Below are 15,991 nucleotides of genomic sequence, written 5' to 3' on the forward strand. Positions count from 1 at the left end.
AATTTCTATAAAGCTATAGAAAGTGTTCAACGCACCAGGTCTATGCACATCAAATCCTGAAAAAATGGGAAATCCTATAAATAACATTTGAACAATTTATGTCTTCTGTATATAAAACAACAGCAAAGGAATAGGGAAATTGGAATCTACCATTTTATTTTGATGCTTACTAAGCAATTTTCTGATAAAAGTTTCCATGTAAAAATTTAATTCCTATCTAGAAAAGGAATACGAATGGCAGGATCACAAAGAAAAAGTCGTGGTTAAAAATAAGCTGAAAGAAAATGATGAACAAAAGTTGTCGTTTTCATGGGTTACAACTGATGAAGCCACCAGTGTGTTTATTTAGGATGCACTCTAGTGGACACACAATAAAATCAAACAAAGATACAAATGAAAGCCACACATTGAAAATGGCAATTAGAATTATTTACTAGCATGTTTTAAAATACTGTCTTACAACTTGAATGTATTTCCTAATTAAATATGAAGGCTGTATGAAGGCTGAAATTTTCACAGTCAACATGATTGGACAGAAAATGGAAATCAACATGGTTACTTAGCAATTTTTGAAAATTTTAATCTAAATAACAAGATTCAGTTACACATACTGGCTCAAAAGAGAAACTTCACCTATTAACCTACTTACGCCCTACCGTTGAGATTGGCCCAAGAAGCTGCCGTGCATACAGTGTTAATAGGTGTAATTACAACTGTAGTGCCTTAAAATGTGGTCTTAAAATGATACTATTTTAACAATTACTAACAAATATAATCAAAACCAAAAAAAATCCATTTACTGGAATATCAACCCTAACAGCATATTTATTCCACAGAAAAGGTTCTTGACTGTCATAGAAATTGGAAACCTATACCAATGCAGAACAAATGTAGATGGAAAGCCTGACCACCTAGTCATGAAAGTAGTTCCATTTGTCATTACTTGAAAAGTTACAGAAACATTTCTAAGTATTTATACCTGGAAAGTGATATTTTCCTCTTTTGATTTTAAGGATGTTCATATAAGACATTAATGGCATCCAAAAAGCAAAATGGCAATAGAGAAGGCAACAGGATTTAATGAGCTTTATTATTTTTAAGGGAAAAATAACATATTATTATTTTAGAAATCAATAGTGCTTACCTTTTAAAAATTGACAGGATTATGCCTAGTATGAGCTACATGAACAGAACAAGTTATTTAGAGCAGAAAAATATTTATTACATGATTGACCTTTGCATGTTGGGTATATAGATATTTTTAACAGTTTGCCAAAGAGCAAACCCCTTAAAGCTAGCTGTAATACAAACAAAGGAAAGTGAAAGTATCCTCAGAATCTCTTTCATCCCAAAACTGAAGAATGCAGTGAGTGCACTAACTATACAGCAGTGAATTTGTAATGAAGAGTATTTTCTTTATACACTACTGGCAATGACTTAATGTTAATTGTCCAACTAACCTGTATTATTAGAAGACACTAAGCTGTAAAGGCACATTTTAGCCAAGAAGCGTGTGATTTCTTAATGCTGCTGTCTTTTTCATTTATAATGAACAGATATGGAACATTCTTGATAATCTCTACCAGGATATCAGTGATTGCAGAAATTTATTCATATAAATTATTTTTTTTTACAAGTGAAGCTTTGAGAACTAATAATGGTTATTTAGTAAAAACAATACTGATGTAATTTATTGATTTACAAATTCAAGACAAATGCAAAAAAAAAGATTATTTTAAGACTTGAGTAATCAAAATTGATATGCTTGCAGCTCACCTAATATCACACAATAACCAGGAAAGGTTATTATGACGCTTAAAGCAAACAGTGTTACAAAAAGCACCTCATGATTTCTAAGACAGACAAGATCTTTTAGTGTATCTATTTACTGAGTCAGAGTTCAATTTATCTCTTTCAGATAAATTAGGAAATCTTCTGATTTGATTTTTGCATCTAGTTTGATGTGCAGAATTCTCTCTCTATTTTCTAATCTGCAGAGCCTTTCCTCTTTCTATCAGAAACCATTCAAATTCTTGGAAAATCCTTTTTCAACAACCTGTTGTTCTTTCAGTATTGATTGAAATTATGATATTGTAGCCTCTACTCCAAAATAATCTTGACATGTTAATTGTATCTATAATTATTACAGTTACACTTCAAGAATCAATGGGCAATAAGTAGAAAATATATATACTGCTTTCATTTCAATTGCAGTTTTCTTCCTGAGTCAGCCAGACTAGCTACAGTGGTTTAAGAACAAAAACAAAGCATTACATGCCAGAATTAATAGACTTTATACAAACACCAAGAAAGCACAGAAACCAAAACAGGTATGTAAATCAGTTCTATATATAAAATACATAAATTAACATATTGCACCTCAGGATCAGGAAGCAATGAGTAGAAAATACATTTACTGCTTTCAGATAGGTTGAGAACTTTCTTGTTCTGCTTCTGTTGTGCTCTAACAAACAAAAAAAGAAATTCTATCAGTTGCCAGCATCAACTGAACTTTCTAAAAGTAAAAATGAGGAAAAAATAAAAAGAAACAATCCACATAACAGATAAGTCCGTATTTATCAATATAATTATGTATTCTTCCATTCAGTGAAATACAATGAAGTTTATCACCAGACTTTTATTATAAAATCCAGTGAGTCTGGATGAAGTATTATGATTCTGAGAGCAGTATAGTTTCAATAGTACAAGTCTACACATTTTAATTGTATTGATCTGCTTTTAATTTGTAGTTTAATTCAACAAATATATCACTGTAAAACCTGAAATAACATCACCAAAGGCCAATGTAATCCAAATTTAAACGACTTTGGGCATGAAAACTTGGAAGATGGCACATATAAGTAGCAGCTTCTGGTATTGAAATTCACTTATTTAAGAAGAGAATATGCCTGAAGCCTCAAGAATACTATTTAATATGTAACTATCAGAAAAATATAAAAATTTGGGCTATATAAGATCTGATTTAGCTTAGTGAAAAAAAACCAAACCAAACACCTGTGAAAACCTGACCCTAAGAATAGTCATAAATATGTTCACAAATATACTTACAGAACATGTATAAAACAGGCTGTTATTAAAGTAACCCTAAACATAGAGCATATTAATATCACAAGATAAATCTTGAGCTAGAATTACACTACTGGTACCAGAAATTACGTGAGCAAATTATTAAGGATTATTAATTAAATTATTAATAAAGGAAAAAGGGTTCTGATAATGATGTTCTAAAAGTAGTATATCAAAATCTCAAGTCTCACCGCTTGGAATACAGACATCAACGTCTTTATAACCACTGAATACCTGGGACATAGAAGACATGCAAGGATCACAATATAGAGTCATAGATGTAGTACTGAAAATGTTCAACATTCATGTTGGCACAGGGCTCAAATCAACTGATTCTGAGCAGGTCCTAGCTTTAGTGAGCACTGTGTGTCCTTAGTATCTGGTGTTGTATGTCAAATGCACAAGAGTGCATTCTGCTGCACAAAAATATACTTAACACCAACCAGAAAAATATCAATAACTTCAATCACTCAAAACCAACTTATCTTTTGTGATTTAGTACATATTGTATATGATTATCTGTTCACATGGAAAAGGAAGGCTGCCTCCTCTGATTATATTCATACTTTCATTTGTAATATATCTGAATACAAAAAGGCATTTTAAATCTTGAGGACTTAGCCAATACCACAGTCTTTCAGAATAGTTTAACTTGTACCAGAGAAGAGGCTATGGGAAGTTTGGAGGTTGTGGCCCAAATACCATCCTTCAAAACCACAGGAGAGAACCAGTACAGTCTAAACTTCAACAGTTTCAACCTTTGGTATGTCAGCACAGAAAAGCAAATCTGCAAGAACCAATTGTTTATAAACTCCCTTTTCTTTCTAAACACTTACCTCAAGCTTGTTCTCATCTAGCTCCTCAACGCTGGTCAAATTAGGCACTCCAGCTCTATCTGTAAGTTCAGCTATCATCTTTTCATCATTTTCCTGTGGCAACAAAAACCAGTTTTCAGTTAAAAGTATTCCATGTCATGAATAATTATCTATAGAGAATATTTCAGATGTGTTTTAATGACACTATGTATTAATATAAAGACAATACCTAGATGAATGCTACAGAAATATGTTAGTATGTGAATATGTTCTTTGCATGCTTGTTAAGCCAATTTTTATCAGACTTATTTAAATAACAGGAATTTTGGTTTAAATTTCTACATATTCATTTTTTCTGTCACTTTTATATTGTCATCTTCCTACAGTTATGTTCTGTCAGTATTTTAACAGAGTGCTCTAAAAACGTACATATCTCTAAAATATGATGTGCTCCATGTAAATTTAAGACATATTCACATTTAAAAGCTTTAATGAGATAAACAGGCCAATTATCAGTGTATGTTTTTACTGAAATGGCATTAAAAGACCATGCATTTTCACGGATATCTGTAAACACATTCTTCTGTTAGTATAAATTCTTATGCACCAGGAGGATCTCAGAATCAAGCAGCATTCCAATTCCAAACCACAGATCCTTTTCCAGGTACAGCAAATGGACTTCGGGCTGACACACTGTATAACATTATTGTCTAAACACTTGAAGTAGACATAGTTAAATTATAATACTTTCTCATATTTCTCAAGGAATGTGAAAGCATCAACTAAGTTGACCTGCAATAAATTTATGCTCTGCTCTGAATATAAGCTAAATAAACCTAATAGAACAGACAAAAATGCAAGTATAAAACCCAGAGTGGAAGAAAGGTGTTAGAAATTCTTCCGTCATTTTCAATTTTTTTTTTAATTATGTGTCAGTTCAACACCCATGGGTTGCTGCATTGTGTTTCGGATTTAATGCCTGCATCTGGAAAAGGCAGCTGATTAACAGTATTTTCAAACAACTGGCTAAGCTTTGACTTAAACCTCTTGATCTTCCTGTTGCATTTTGCCTTCTTCATTCTGCAGTTCCAACTCCTTACGTTCTTGTTCCAGCTGAGCCTGCAGTCAGTTTAAGAAAGGTAATTAGAAGGGGAAAAAACCCACATTCATCTTGCCCACCCCATTGCTTACAATGTATTTCACAAATGAAATCTTAAATAAAATAAAAAGGAAGCATAAAACATAACTGCAGTGTTAATAACATAAAATCCTTCCAGTACCATCTGACTCAACACTTTCACAGGTTTTAGACTTCCATGGATAGAAAGGCTTTACTATCAAGAGGAAAAAGAAATAGACAACTGAAGCTAGCGTGCACACTTAAGATACTGTTTCGTTCCACATGCTCTTTATCAGTCTATACTCATTATCTCCTATACTTTGAATTAAATTCTTTGATACTTCATATAATACCTAGCACAGACAGATGAAGCCACATAAAATCAGATCTATAGAAAACTTTAGAAAGACATTAATCATCTTCAGCAGCAACCTTTAATATTTCCAATCAGAAATATCTAATACAAAGTGTTTATTCTTTGTGACATTAAGTTCTACTGCATCAAAAATTAATGCATAATCTAAGCGCTCGCATTCAACAACACTAGGGCCTAGAGAATACTGTTTGCTGCAGCATTTTGTGAGCAGTTACCACAAATATAGTCATATTGTGGTAACTAGTTTTCACATTCCTTTTTGTTAGATATAATCAAAACATGCCCGAGTACATGAATACTCTGAGTACTACAGCCAAAATTGTGTTAGGTTAAAAAATGTGTCTAATGTGAATATTGAATAATTCAACATCTTTTCTATAGTTTACATGAAATAATTTAATTGATTCCCTGTGAATTATCTCTAGACAGAATCTCATATTCTTGTTTCCATTTGCTATTTTATATGACTCATGAATCCTATCCTGGTTTCAGCTGGGATAAAGTTTATTTTCTTCCTAGTAGCTGGTGCAGTGCTGTGTTTCTGCTTTAGTCCAAGAACAATGCTGATAACACACCAACGTTTTAGTTGTTGCCAAATAGCACTTACCCTGATCAAGAACTTTTCAGTCTCTCATGCTCTGCCAGTGAGGAGGGGCACAAGAAGCCAGGAGGGAGCAGAGGCAGGACACCTGGCCTAAACTAACCAAAGGGGTATTCCATACCCCAGCACGTCATGCCCAGTATGTAAACTGGGGGGAGTCACCTGGAAGGCACCGATCACTGCTTAGGTCAGGCTGGGTATCGGTTGGCAGCTGGTGAGCAATTGTACTGGGCATAACCTATGTATATTGTTTGTTTTTTTTTTTTTTTTTCCTTTCCCCTTTTAGTTTTATATTCTCCTCCCCATCCCTCCCAGGAAGGAGGAAAATGGGAGATGTGGGAGAGGGCAAGCAGCTGTGTGGTACTTGGTTACTGGCTGGGTTTAAACCACAACAAATCCTTAGGCACCTAACTTTAAGTCTGAGAATTAGTAAATTCCAAATTTTAAAAGTGCAAGTGAAATAGAATAAATACATCTTGCACTAGAACTGGGCTTAAGAGGATTTGAAATTACCCTCCTGATTTTAGCATCCTGAAAGTCAGTCATGTAAAACAATCCAGGCAGGTAACATCAATGTTACCATAGCAACACTGAAGCTGTTACACATCATTGATTCCCAACCATTTTCGGGTCTCTATAATTGTGTATACTTTCTCATTACTTTTGTTTCCATTACTGATATTACACTGAAGTAACTTCAGACAATGATTGGTTATCATTCCCACACCTCCTAGCAGGCCTGTCAAAAATTTTTGCAATGATTTCTAATTTTATTTGCACCAGCTCTTGTTCATAATTAATTACAGAAGCCAGGTCTTCTTATTTTAAGTTACTTCTCATGTAAGTGTTTGGGATCTTTTACATTTTACCACACAGTATGCAAGTTTTCCTTCCCGTGTGCTGACTAATCATTCCAGTTATTATTTAGAAAAGTGAGTTCAAAACACTTCTTTTATGCTACCTTCTATTCAAATCATTATACAGATTAGAAGTACACAGAGCTACAAGATGCCACATCATCATATACTATTTATAATTATTGATTATTAAGTATTATTAACCTGACGTTGTGCTTCAAGTTTCTGCTGGATCATTAGTTCTTCTTCCTTCATTTTTTGTAACATTTCGAGTTCTACCAGGGCCGCCTCCCGTTCCTGTTCCAGCTCAATCCTCTCCAACATTATCTATTTCAGAGGTAACACAGAATCAATTGAAAAAATAGATATTAAATAGCATCAATTATATTATCATGATTATTTTTTGACCAAGATGGATCCACCTTTTTTTCTTCATCTAAGACTCTTCTATAATTGTAAATCCAGTGTGCCAGATATTCTATTGGATCCGCTGGCCGACGTTCTGCAACCTCTGCCAATCCCTTTCTCAAGCAACTTCCCAGGCACCTCTTCAGATACTGAGACTCCATTCGCATCTACTAATAACATCAAGACATTAGCCATCTATGTCAGAGTTAAATTAGGGTTTTTATGAATTATTGCCTCAAGCACCAAATACTGAATATGACATTACTCTTTTTACTAACCTAGCAATTAACTGAAGTAATGTAAATTTAATATTGATTTAGTTCTTAAAAGCTCCAGTGATAGATCAGTTATACCAGCACTGCGGGAAAAAAAGTGCTCAAAATCCCCCTTACTGTTTAGGCACACATAATTCAGAAACTGCTTGGAAATATGCTGATCATTTTAGGTCAGTATGATAGAAAAAAAAAAAAAATCAAAACCACAGCAGGGCATAAGGCACAGGCACAGCAGAAAACTACTACACAGATATCCGAAGTACAGCAAAGTAGTTCTGTGAATGATTAAGGATAGATTTTAGTTTGAGCTAACAAAGCTATCTTTAGGATATGCATACAAGACCAGGGCCTTAAGCAATCACTCTATACAGTTATGAAAGACATAAACCTGTACACACACAAGGCTTTACTGGCACTGTGACAGTAAACACATAAGTAATTCGAGTTCTGCAATACTGAAATACCCTTCATTAGCTGTCAAGAAGAGTGAATCCACCACCTCACATGAAGTGGTGTGGATACAAAACCTCTCTGACCCTTCACGTTTCCACTGTCTCCTAAGGTGGAGACAACCTCAGTTGTCCCGACCCCTTTCACCTGAAACCTCCACCCGCACCCTTTGCCCCGGCTCCATTTAAGCTCCATTTAAGCGCTGTTGGGATTTCCAGAGCGGACCTAGCATGTTATTCTCTCGCCCGGTGCTCCGTGGACTCTGTTAGGTCCCACTGCTGCCGCCTCCCTGCCTCTGGCGCCGTGAGGCTCGGCGCTGCCGCTAGGGTAATTATCTGGCCTTCGCTGCAGCCGCCTCCCGCTTCCCCCCCCTCGCCTTCCCTCAGCAGCCCCGCTCCCGCAGCTCCCCGACATTAGCTTCCGAACGCAGCCTCAGGACGGCAGCCCTGCCGCGCAGCGCGACCCGCTCTTACCCGGTCTCTGGGCTGCTCCGACGCCGGCACGACCACCACAGCGCCGGGCGCGCCACGACGCGCCGGGTTGCTAAGCAACACTGCTCGGCGGCGCACCGCGACCTCCGCGTAGCCGATTGGCGGGAGGGCGCAGCGGGGCGGTGCCGGGCGTGGGGGCAGTCGCGGGGCAGCCGCGTCCTTCTCGGTACCGGGACGCGAGCCGCCGGCGGGCGGCGCAGCGGGACCGTCGGCACGGGGCGACCGCTGCCGCTCCCTGGGGTCTTCCTAGGGACAAAGCAATTGCAAACGTGTTTAACGCCGTCTCCTCATAAACGGTTTCCTTCCGTAACAGAAGGGGCTCCCACTAAAATGAAAGACATCTTCAGACAGCCCTGGGCGCGATGAACTGGGAACTACAGATCCTGACCGGCTTAGAGACGGAATCATGTATAAATAAATGAACACACGTAGGTAAAAAGGAAGAAAATGATATCGGAATTTTAACGTAAGGAACCCGAGCGAACAATGAATAAGGAATTTGTAACTAAGCACAAGGCATGCTTTTAAATGAAGCTGGGATTTCCCGTGCTCGAAGTTTAGAATCATAGCATCAACTAGGTTGTAGAAGGCCTTTAAAATCATCAAGCCCCAAGTCAAACGCCCAGCGTTAAAGCAGAGTGATCGTTTTTCCTTCCTGAGAAACCTCTTGGCTGCCACTCACCTCAGGTTTGGCCAGCTGTCTGTTTTACTGGCAACTTTTAATTAGGTACTTAAAAACCCTGGATTAATGGATTAATTCCGTGTTCGTAGTTCTGAAGTTTAACTGCGCTGACGTTATCTTGGTCTTTCCCTAGCATTGATGATAGACTGAAAAATTATTTCCAGAATGAAAGACCGCATCGGAGTAATGAAGCACTCGGCTGATGAAGCCGGCTTCTGAAATGTAAGAAGCTGGCTTCGGTGTTTTCTGTGTAACACGGAGCAGATACAAAACGTGCGCCAGAAGCGGACACCACTGTTCTGGCCGGATGATGTCGCTGGCGCTCTGTGAACGCCTTTCACAGGGTAGCAAAGGCGCCGCCGCCTTTACCCCCGAGGCTGAGGGGAAACCACACGCCGGGCTGCGGCTGCCCTTTCAACAGCGGCCGGTAGAGGTGCACCGCTGCCATAGGAGCGTCGCCGCTTCCTCGCCTCCGAGGAGCGGTCCCCCCTCAGCGCGGCCGCCCCGCCCCGGCGCCCCCCGCGCCTGCGCGGCAATGGCGGCGGTTGTTCTGCGCTTGCGCGGGGGCCACTGTTCTACACCTGCGCGGCGATGGCGGCGGGCCGCGGTGTGGCCGCCGAGGAGTGCGTGGGGCAGGTAGTGCTGCCCGGGGACGTGCTGCTCCTCCCTGCGCACCCCGACGAGGACGGGGGGCGGCTGCGGCTGGGCGGCGGCGCGGCCCCGCCGGCTCGGCTGCTCTGCGGGCCGGGCCTGCGGCGGTGCGACGCCGGGCTACTGGTGACCAAGTGCGGCCTGCTGCGGCACCGACCGGCGGGCGGCGGCGCCTACTGGGTGGACTCGCAGCAGAAGCGGGTAGGGGCGCGGTGGGACCCGCTGTGTGCGGAGGGGGGGGACAGGGAGGAGGCCCCGTCTTGTCCGTGCTTGCCTTACCCGTTTGTCCACCAACCGCGTTTGCAGTATGTTCCGATCAAAGGCGACCACGTAATAGGAATAGTGACTGCCAAAGCGGGGGACGTGTTTAAGCTGGACGTCGGTGGGAGCGAGCAGGCGTCTCTGTCCTACTTGGCCTTTGAAGGCGCCACGAAGAGGAACAGGCCGAACGTGCAGGTTATTGCTCTTGTTTGTTGGCGTAACGCTCTAGCGATGTCCCTTAGTGGTGCTTCTGTTCTGGTTTCATGTTTTTCCTTAGTAAAACGTTTTATAAGCCGCATCTAAAAGGAGGAGTGCGCATTTATTTGCAGTGATTTTTGCTCTGTGCACGATTGGGCTGTGGGCTTTCTGAGGTTTCTTAGAGATCATCTAACTTAGTGTGGTTTGATATCTGGCAGATGGCAAGTTTTTTCACTCCTTAGATTTTAACTTTCCCATAATATTGCCAGCAGCAGATGCAATTCATGAGTAATGTGCATCTGAGGGGGAACTCCGGAGTTAGGGGTTTAAAACAAGCTTTTGCACCATCCAGTACTGGTAGAAAAGTTTCTCACAACACTGCTATAAACAGTCCTGTGGCATGTGCATTCCATAGCTTCTGCATTCAACTGAAAGACCATCACCAGAATGTAAAAATGGACTGTAAAGAAAACCAAAATAGGTTAGTGAGATTATTTTTTTTTTGGCTGTTGTCATCGTCGTCATCCTGATAAATGACCACAAGAGCAGGTTGCATAGACTTCTAATACCCTTAAAGTCTGAAGAAAAAGGAATTAATGTTTGGCCTTTAAAAAAAGGAATATTTCGTGAAATAAAGTTCTGTATTTTTTTTATGTTTCCAGTACCAGTAATGATAAAAGATAATTGTTCCTAGAGGATGCCACCTTTAGATGGAGAAAATGAAAATTCCTATTATACCAGTTTATTTTTTTGTCACCAGTATTTTAAAGCTATTTTGTGGCTTGTGAGAGGATCTCAATCAACTGAGTATTTCTTACAAATGTGCAGTATGATCTTCTCTACTACTTTTGCTTTTTGACACTGCTTTGTTTAGGTGGGAGATCTTATTTATGGTCAGTTCGTTGTAGCAAATAAAGACATGGAACCAGAGATGGTCTGTATAGACAGCAGTGGAAGATCAAGTGGAATGGGAATAATTGGACAAGATGGCTTCCTGTTTAAAGTTTCCTTAGGTCTAATAAGAAAGTAAGTATTAAGGAAAGTAAGTAGTCACTGTAACATGTACTATGGTGGGTAGGATTCGTGCAACTATTTTCTCTGAGCAGTGTGGACAATTCAGCAATCAGAGTGTGTAATTGTTTTAGTGCATTTATACAGTTTTACTGAATAGGGTATGGATATTGGCCTAGAAGGAGGATTTATTTCCCCACTTAAGAGGTTTAGACGTTCTTCAATATGGTGTGCTATGACCTGCTTAAAAAAAAGTGACTTGGTTGCCAAGGCAGCATGGAAAACAAAACAAGTGACTTGGGGAAATCAGACATTCAAGCTAGCGCTTCAGGTATGTACCTACTACCTTGGGCTTTAAAAACTGTGAATGCCTACTGTCCTTTATCTGCTTAATGGGGATAGTGGGGGATGTATGTTTGGCTGACAAGTGATTAAAGAGGTCTTTCCACATCGGTACATACTATTTTCTGACTTCCCAAGAAAAATAAATTGCTTTGAAATACTGATACAGATTAAAAAAAAAAAAAAAAAAGGTGGGACCATTTCAGAAGCTTTTGAATGTATCATGAACTTTGGAGTTATGTATGCTGATGTAAATACAAGATTTTTGTCACTGTCAAAGAATGCCAGATTATATGGTTAAATGATAGTTAAGCATTGTTGCTTTTGGGTGCGTTTTTTTATTTTGTTTTGTTGTCCTTTGGAAAAGCAGTCTGGAGGTGCAGAGCAGCTATTTCATACCTGGATTTTTAACGTAATGATTTGTCTGGTTTACATGTCCCTTCAGAAGTCAATGTGAATTTCCACACATATTTTTTCAGCCATTCTGTGTGTCTTCCAAATCTCATCTGCATGCAAGTAAAGAAATAACAGTATGTTACAAATGGTAATGTTTCTTCTTTGAGAAAGCCTGTTGGATCTTGATTTAATCCTAGGTGTATTACAATATTCTTGATGCTTTTATTTTTCAGTATTCTCTCACCTAATAAAACTAAAATATTGTATGTTTACTGCTAATATTGTCTCCTGAAGGAGAAGGGAAGCTATCTTTTGAAAGATAGATCTTTGACTCTGGTGTTAAATTTATAAATAGCAGCACTTTAAAAATGTCACTTTGTCAAACAGTAAGTTTTAGATTTATTAAATCATAGAATTGTAATAAAAGTATGAATTCACTTTAAATTATCAGGTATTACTTCTGAATCTAATTATGAAAAAAATCACAAAAGCTGGGTTTTTTTAGGTGTATATATTTTAGGTGAGAGCAAAATGAAAAATCTGATGCTGTATTGCTATTCTGGATGCATATATGTGACTTGTTCATCTTACCTTTTGGTGTGTTGCTTTAATAGCTCACATAACACCAGTACTGCAGTTTAGTTACTGATAATAATGTGGTCTGTATCAAATATGAGCATTTGTTCCTCTGACTTTTTTAATCTTGTTTACAGACTCTTGGCTCCCAAATCTGAAATAATTCAAGAGTTGTCACAATTGTACCCATTTGAGCTGGTGCTGGGAATGAATGGAAGAATATGGGTAAAAGCAAGAACAGTTCAACAGACTTTAATTATAATAAATATTTTGGAAGCCTGTGAGTATATGACTGCAGAACAGAGAAAACAAGCGCTTGCCAAATTGTCAGGGAATTGATAAAAGAAAGCCTTCAGGATTTGAGATGACCGTAGGGTGTATTGGTTATTTTTATATTCAGATTTATATTAAAAGCCATTTTTTAAATGAAGTACTAGACTTTGTTGTTGTTCTTCAGTTCCCTTCTTTATCCACTCAGCTTGTTTGTGCCTTGTTTAGGAACTTTGATTTTAGTCACTTCTGTGATTATGAAGCCCTGCTTATGTTTATGAATTTCTTGACAGATGGGGAGACAGTCTTTAAAGGGTCCAGTAGCTGTGAGTTTAGAGGTGTAATCACTTAGATCTTCTGTAAGAAAAATGGTCAGTTGGTAACATGCATATATTTGCTTTTTTAGTCATTATTAACACTTCAAACAATACATGCTGACTTGAGATAGTAGAAAGTATCCTGCAGGTCATTCATTCTGGTCAGGTACTCTGTTTATACAGTGCAATAAGTGATTATTTAATATTTCACAAAATGTGGGATTAGAAACACAGAGAATAACAGAAAATAATTACAGGGTGTAGCATAAAATAATCATAGGGTGGATAAGGGAAATGATCAGGTAAGACTCAACATATGGTCACAGTGACCTTACCACTTTCCCTAAAAATAACCTGGTTAGTAGTATTGAGGAAATAATGATTGGGACTTACCTTCATAGGACATAACTTCAGGATGAAAATTCAGGATGCTTGATGGCTCACTGAAGGTGAGAAATATACTTAACAGCTGCTATTTGAAATCACTTGCATTTTTTTTCATAAGAGGTTTTTAACTAGAGGTTAGGTAAAGGCCGCTGCAGCAATAGCCACGTATTTCTCAATTTTAGATACTTCAGATGTATTTTCTTCTAGATACAGCATGAAGATTCCGTATAGCTTTGCTTCATGTTTAACAAAATCAGCATTAAAAAAAAAAAAAGTGCTATATTGGACTTCATTGTGTAGTATTTCCTCACATGCATGTAGTGGAACTGCTGTCCTAGGGAAGATAAGCTGCCGGTCTGGTTTAGTATGTGAGTAGTTTGCTACTGTTCTTTTGAGAGAAAGAGAACCATGGAGTAATGGAAGGGGAATTATTGATGCCTGCTTCATGTGGGAGAAAAGTTTGACTGTGTACCCAATGAACTGCATTGGAGCTGTTTAAGCATTTTTTTAGATCTATGATGTTTTGTAGTTCTTAACAAGCTGAATAGTTTGATAGCAATAGTTACGAGAAATAAGGGAAAAAGGGCTAGTTAGAATAAGCCTGAATACCATATTAATTCCAGGTGGAAACAGTATCATTCCTATTTATTCTGCATTTCATCCGAAGTTCAGCCTGTGGTATTTGATGCTATGGTTTTCTTTGGCATCTCTCTCATTTAGAAATTACTTCAATTGAGAGCCACTCCTCTGAGTCATCTTTAATAACACTTACCTAGGGCTTCCCCTGACAAAAACACAACTCTCATGGTTTCCATGTGAATCTAATGGCTGCAATTCAGACTTCTTCCTGGGTTTCACTGGCCTCCCTATTTAGTATTTAGGGTATTGCTCATGTTTAGTCATCTTTTTTTCACCTGTTTTCTCCCAGCTGAAGTTACTTTCATATCCCATAAATCTTTTAGGCCTATAATCTCCGTCTTACTACACATGAAAAGCTGTAATTTAATAAGGATTTCACTAGCTCTGTTCTTCTCCAGAGATCTTTTTTTCAACTTCAGCTAACCAGAGCCCCTGCAGGTTGTCCGTTATTAGAACAGTAGCTGGCATAAGCAGGAAAGTACTTGCCAAATCATCTCAGGGTGCTAACTTTGTTTTCTGTGAATGTTCTTGGATCATAATAGTAAAACCACAGGAATGGGGAATGACATGGTTCATTTCCTGAAGAGTTGTGGCTTGAAATGCACTTAGCCCTACCACTCCCCCTTTTACTGGTCTAAGCAACCTTTCCCTGCCAAAAGTCTGAATTTTAAGCCTAACCTGCAAGATACATGAACAATCCCAGATTTAAAAATGCTGTTTTGGTAGCACAGCATAGCAAATGGTGACCTCGAAAGTTTTCAACGTCACAAGTGCCCTATTTCACACTACCCATTAATCTGTCCTGCTGTCAACAGCTTATCACCCAAATACAACTTTAGTTAAATCAAGAGCAGGAAACAAAATGCATTAAAATTATGCTGCTTGTTAATTTAACAAAATGGTGTATGCACAAAGTATTTGTTTTACCCCATATGCAATCATTTTAAATATGCTCTACACTTAAGTTTGACAATTTATACAGTGGCAAAAATGGCAAGCGGATGTGAGCAAAATGTGTGGAGAAAATGCTTGAAAGCAAATACATTTAAACACATTACTAAAATAAGGAAATACTGGGGTTGTTTGGTTTAGTTTTGGTTTTTTTGTGTTGGTTTGGGGTTTTTTGGGTTTGGGTTTGTGGGTTGTTTTTTTTCCTTGGATAAAAGAAAAACTATCGGCATTCCTTAAACCAATTAGTAGCTTTGACAAGCTTTATCTAATGAACAAAATATCCAGGCAAAATCCATATGATGTCTTTGTGAACTTGTAGTTCTGGCTTGGTGACTAAAGCAGTATCACCAAAAAGAGTGGCACAGGCTGTAAGCTGGTTCTAGGAAGACAGGATAATCATAAGTTAATTGGGTATTCTGCTGGAAATGCTACAGGAAGTCCTTCACATTCCCATTAAAGGCACATAAACACATATCTTTCAGGAAACAGAACTTGCAGAAGTGATGCCATGGACTTCAAGTGTACCTTGCTCAATAGAATCTTTACGTTAAATTTATCTGCATGATATATGCCCTTGTCAGCTGTCATTAAATAAAGACTTAGAGTTGTTCATTGCAGATACTTGGCGATTGTGCGTTGGGTGCTTTGTTACATTGCTTTTTCTTTCAAGTTGATGTGAAAGTTAAGAAATAAAGATTGTAGATGTCAGCATGGACAGTCTGTATCTGCAGAGCTGAGCACAACCTCTTAAAAAGAAAGTTCACAAAGAATTGAATAGAAACCATACACTGAAAATAACAAATATGTAGTCTGTGACCCTTCCTAGGTTG

General features: G+C 38.5%; 2 protein-coding genes across 8 annotated transcripts; one reads left to right on the top strand and one right to left on the bottom strand.

Annotated features, from left to right (window-relative positions):
* Positions 1–304: 304 nt before the first annotated feature.
* On the bottom strand, positions 305–9,097 carry DYDC1 (DPY30 domain containing 1). Of its 6 annotated transcripts, none has more exons than XM_030485669.1 (7): positions 8,463–9,097; positions 7,279–7,431; positions 7,061–7,183; positions 4,947–5,021; positions 3,924–4,016; positions 3,279–3,321; positions 305–2,464 (listed from the first exon to the last, which is right to left on the bottom strand). In XM_030485669.1, the coding sequence occupies exons 2-7, from the start codon at positions 7,429–7,431 to the stop codon at positions 2,346–2,348; spliced, it is 606 nt and encodes a 201-aa protein (XP_030341529.1). In that variant the 5' UTR covers positions 8,463–9,097; the 3' UTR covers positions 305–2,345. The 6 variants fall into 6 exon arrangements, with proteins under 6 accessions (XP_030341529.1, XP_030341530.1, XP_030341531.1 ...); XM_030485670.1 differs by having other exon boundaries at positions 7,279–7,434; XM_030485671.1 differs by lacking the exon at positions 8,463–9,097 and adding an exon at positions 8,215–8,234.
* Positions 9,098–9,671: 574 nt separating this feature from the next.
* EXOSC3 (exosome component 3) lies at positions 9,672–14,365 on the top strand. 2 transcript variants are annotated; one of them, XM_030485664.1, is made up of 4 exons: positions 9,672–10,014; positions 10,120–10,269; positions 11,147–11,298; positions 12,735–14,365. In XM_030485664.1, the coding sequence occupies exons 1-4, from the start codon at positions 9,754–9,756 to the stop codon at positions 12,934–12,936; spliced, it is 765 nt and encodes a 254-aa protein (XP_030341524.1). In that variant the 5' UTR covers positions 9,672–9,753; the 3' UTR covers positions 12,937–14,365. The 2 variants fall into 2 exon arrangements, with proteins under 2 accessions (XP_030341524.1, XP_030341523.1); XM_030485663.1 differs by having other exon boundaries at positions 9,721–10,269.
* Positions 14,366–15,991: the final 1,626 nt, after the last annotated feature.

This window comes from Strigops habroptila, chromosome 5 (assembly GCF_004027225.2).
Source record: "Strigops habroptila isolate Jane chromosome 5, bStrHab1.2.pri, whole genome shotgun sequence".
Taxonomy (NCBI): domain Eukaryota; kingdom Metazoa; phylum Chordata; class Aves; order Psittaciformes; family Psittacidae; genus Strigops; species Strigops habroptila.